Raw genomic sequence first — 2866 nt, 5'->3', positions numbered from 1 at the left:
GCGAATTAGCCCACAGTGCGAAGCCGCCGAATACGAAGATCTGTCCGGGGAGAAAAGTCTCACCCTAGACCGCACTGCTATCGATGATAGTAGGAGCCATCAAGCCTAACGGCGACGACACAGAGGAACTCTCAATGAAAGCACCAATGTCGGTGTCAAAACCGGCGGATCTCGGGTAGGGGGTCCCGAACTGTGCGTCTAGGCCGGATGGTAACAGGAGGCAGGGGACACAATGTTTTAATCAAGGTTCGGGCCCTCTTGATGGAGGTAAAACCCTACGTCCTACTTGATTAATATTGATGATATGGGTAGTACAGGAGTAGATCTACCACGAGATCGGAGAGGCTAAACCCTAGAAGCTAGCCTATGGTATGATTGTATGTTGTGGTTGTTGTCCTACGGACTAAAACCCTTCAGTTTATATAGACACCGGAGAGGGTTAGGGTTACACAAGGTCGGTTACAAAGGAGGAGATATCCATATCCGTATTGCCTAGCTTTCCTTCCACGCCAAGTAGAGTCCCATCCGGACACGAGACGAAGTCTTCAATCTTGTATCTTCATAGTCTAACAGTCCAGCCAATGGAGATAGTCCGGCTGTCCGGAGACCCCCTAATCTAGGACTCCCTCACCCATCCTCGTTCATGGACCTCCTCCAAAACGCGGAGGTGGACCTCGGAGCTCCGCCTCTAGACCCCTTTAGGGTTGGTGACGACTTGGAGGAAAAGGAGGAAGATGAGGAGGATGAAGGGGATGACGAGGAGGAGGTGGCCGAGATAGGGGAGGAGGCATTCACCGCCGCTTCCCGCCCACACGCGCGGTCGACAAACTACACCGAGGAGGAAGATGTCCTCTTGGTTCGTGCTTGGGCAGCTGTGGGAATGGATGCAACCACCGGCACCGATCAAACCGGTAAACGGTATTGGCAAAGGATCGAGGACGTCTATTGTAGGATCAAGCCGAAGAATGGTGGGTTCATCCATCGCACTTTCCGGTCGCTTCAAGGCCGGTGGGAGTTGATCAAGCCTGCTTGTGCTCGTTGGAGTGCGGCCATGGACCAAGTGAGGGATGCACTACCTAGTGGAACCGTGGAGAGTGACTATGTGAGTACATATTTCTTCACTATTTTGATTATGTGTGTGCACTATGCTATTGGTGGGTTCTTATGTGATTTATGTGTGGTTGATAGGAGACAATTGCCGGCATGAGGTACAAGGAGATGGCCGCTTCCAAGGGCAAGCCATTCCCATTTAAGCATGTTTGGTCAATTCTTCAAACCTTTGACAAGTGGAAGTTGAGGGATCAAGAGACCGCACCCAAGAAGTCGGCAATGCTAAGGATGGATGATAGTGAAGATGAGGAGGAGAGGAACTTGGGCAAGCCCGAGGGAACCAAGAAGGGCAAGCTAAGGGTGAAGATGGAAGAAGAGGCGTCAAGCCTAAGGGAGAAGATGGACCACATGATGAAGGCAAGAGAGGAATTGACAACGAAGACATTGGAGACGAAGCTTCTTATCACCGAGAAGAAGAAAGAGGTCAAGCTTGCACAAGTTGAAGCAAAGCGTGAAGAAGCAAAGCGCAAGGCCAAGTTGGAGGAGAGGATGATCAAGCTCAAAGAGGCAAAGGTATGGAAAGAACTCATGGTGGAAGAGAAAGAGCACATGATGATGTCCAAGAAGGACATGGATCAAGACCAATTGCAATGGTGGAAGGACTACAAGGAGGACATCGCAGAGAGGAAGAGGATGTTCCGTGTTGCGTCCTCTACTTTTCGAGGTGACACTCCGATGAGTAGTTGTTGTGATGGCGGTGTGTACGACTCCACCGGTGCCGATGGAGATGCTTGATGGAGCCCGCTTGTGGTCTAGGAGATGGCGCCGAGGTGCAACTTTTTGGTGATGGTGCCGATGAGAGGAGGAAGATGATGATTTTGTGATGTAAACTATTAAACCATGCATCAATGATTGTCATTTGGTAGTTTGTTTGGAAGTTGATTGTGTTCTTGTTGTTATAAATTGTGAGATGTCAAATGATAGATTTAAAGGTTGGGGTCGAGGCAAAGACTAGAATCCTCAAATGTAATCCTTAAAGCAGTTTAAGGGTTGGGTTTGAGGGTTCTAGTATTTGCCCCTGTTTTTCAACCCTTAAAAGTGTCAAAAAGTGGCACTTCTCAACCCTTAAAACTGCTTTAAGGATTTGAGGGTTTGAGGGTTCTACTAGTAATGCTCTAAGGCCCCATAGGATCAGCACAAGAGAACAACAACCACCGCCGATGAAGAGTAGTGTAGATCGGAAGGATCAAACCTGAAAACACATGAACGTAGACAAACTACGACCAGATCCGAGCAAATCCACCAAAGATAAATTTTCCGGAGACACACCTCCACACACCCATCGATGATACTAGACACACCATCAAGACGGGGGCTAGGCGGGGAGAACATTATTCCATCTTCAGGGAGCCGCCGCCGTCTCGTCTTCCTAAGTAGAACACGAAGAGACAACTGAAAGTGGAGCCCTCCCACCGGTAAAGGTTGAGATCCACCGTGCCGCCATGGCCTTAAGGCTACCGGAGACGAGGCGGACCAACGGCGGCGTCGGCGAGACGCAAGGAAACCCTAGGCTTTTCTTGGGGAGGAGTCAACAGGCTAAAGGATTTGGTTCGTTGCCAATTTTGGAAGAGAACAAGTAGAAAGACACAAAGAAAATTATATTCTTTCTTATTTACTTTTTCTTTTAAACTTGAGAATATGATTTTTATGAAGCTTCAAAAATCAAAATCATATGCAGGGCGCTCTCTCTCTCTTCCCATGTCTCTCTCTCCTCCTGTCTCTCACTTTCCCTATAGGTACCCATGCCTCTTCTAAG

The 2866-nt window shown here is 48.7% G+C and overlaps 1 protein-coding gene across 1 annotated transcript; it reads left to right on the top strand.

Moving 5' to 3' along the window:
• Positions 1-628: 628 nt before the first annotated feature.
• On the top strand, positions 629-1998 carry LOC147986899 (uncharacterized). Its single transcript, XM_087540190.1, has 2 exons — positions 629-1102; positions 1189-1998. Exons 1-2 carry the CDS (start codon positions 644-646, stop codon positions 1843-1845), a joined length of 1116 nt encoding a protein of 371 aa, XP_087396316.1. The 5' UTR covers positions 629-643; the 3' UTR covers positions 1846-1998.
• Positions 1999-2866: the final 868 nt, after the last annotated feature.

The sequence above is a fragment of the Triticum urartu genome, chromosome 2A (genome assembly GCF_056163025.1).
Source record: "Triticum urartu cultivar PI428250 chromosome 2A, HENAU_Tu73, whole genome shotgun sequence".
Classification (NCBI taxonomy): Eukaryota; Viridiplantae; Streptophyta; class Magnoliopsida; order Poales; family Poaceae; genus Triticum; species Triticum urartu.
Note: the sequence above shows the minus strand (reverse complement) of the source record. Positions and strands in the feature narration are given on the sequence as shown.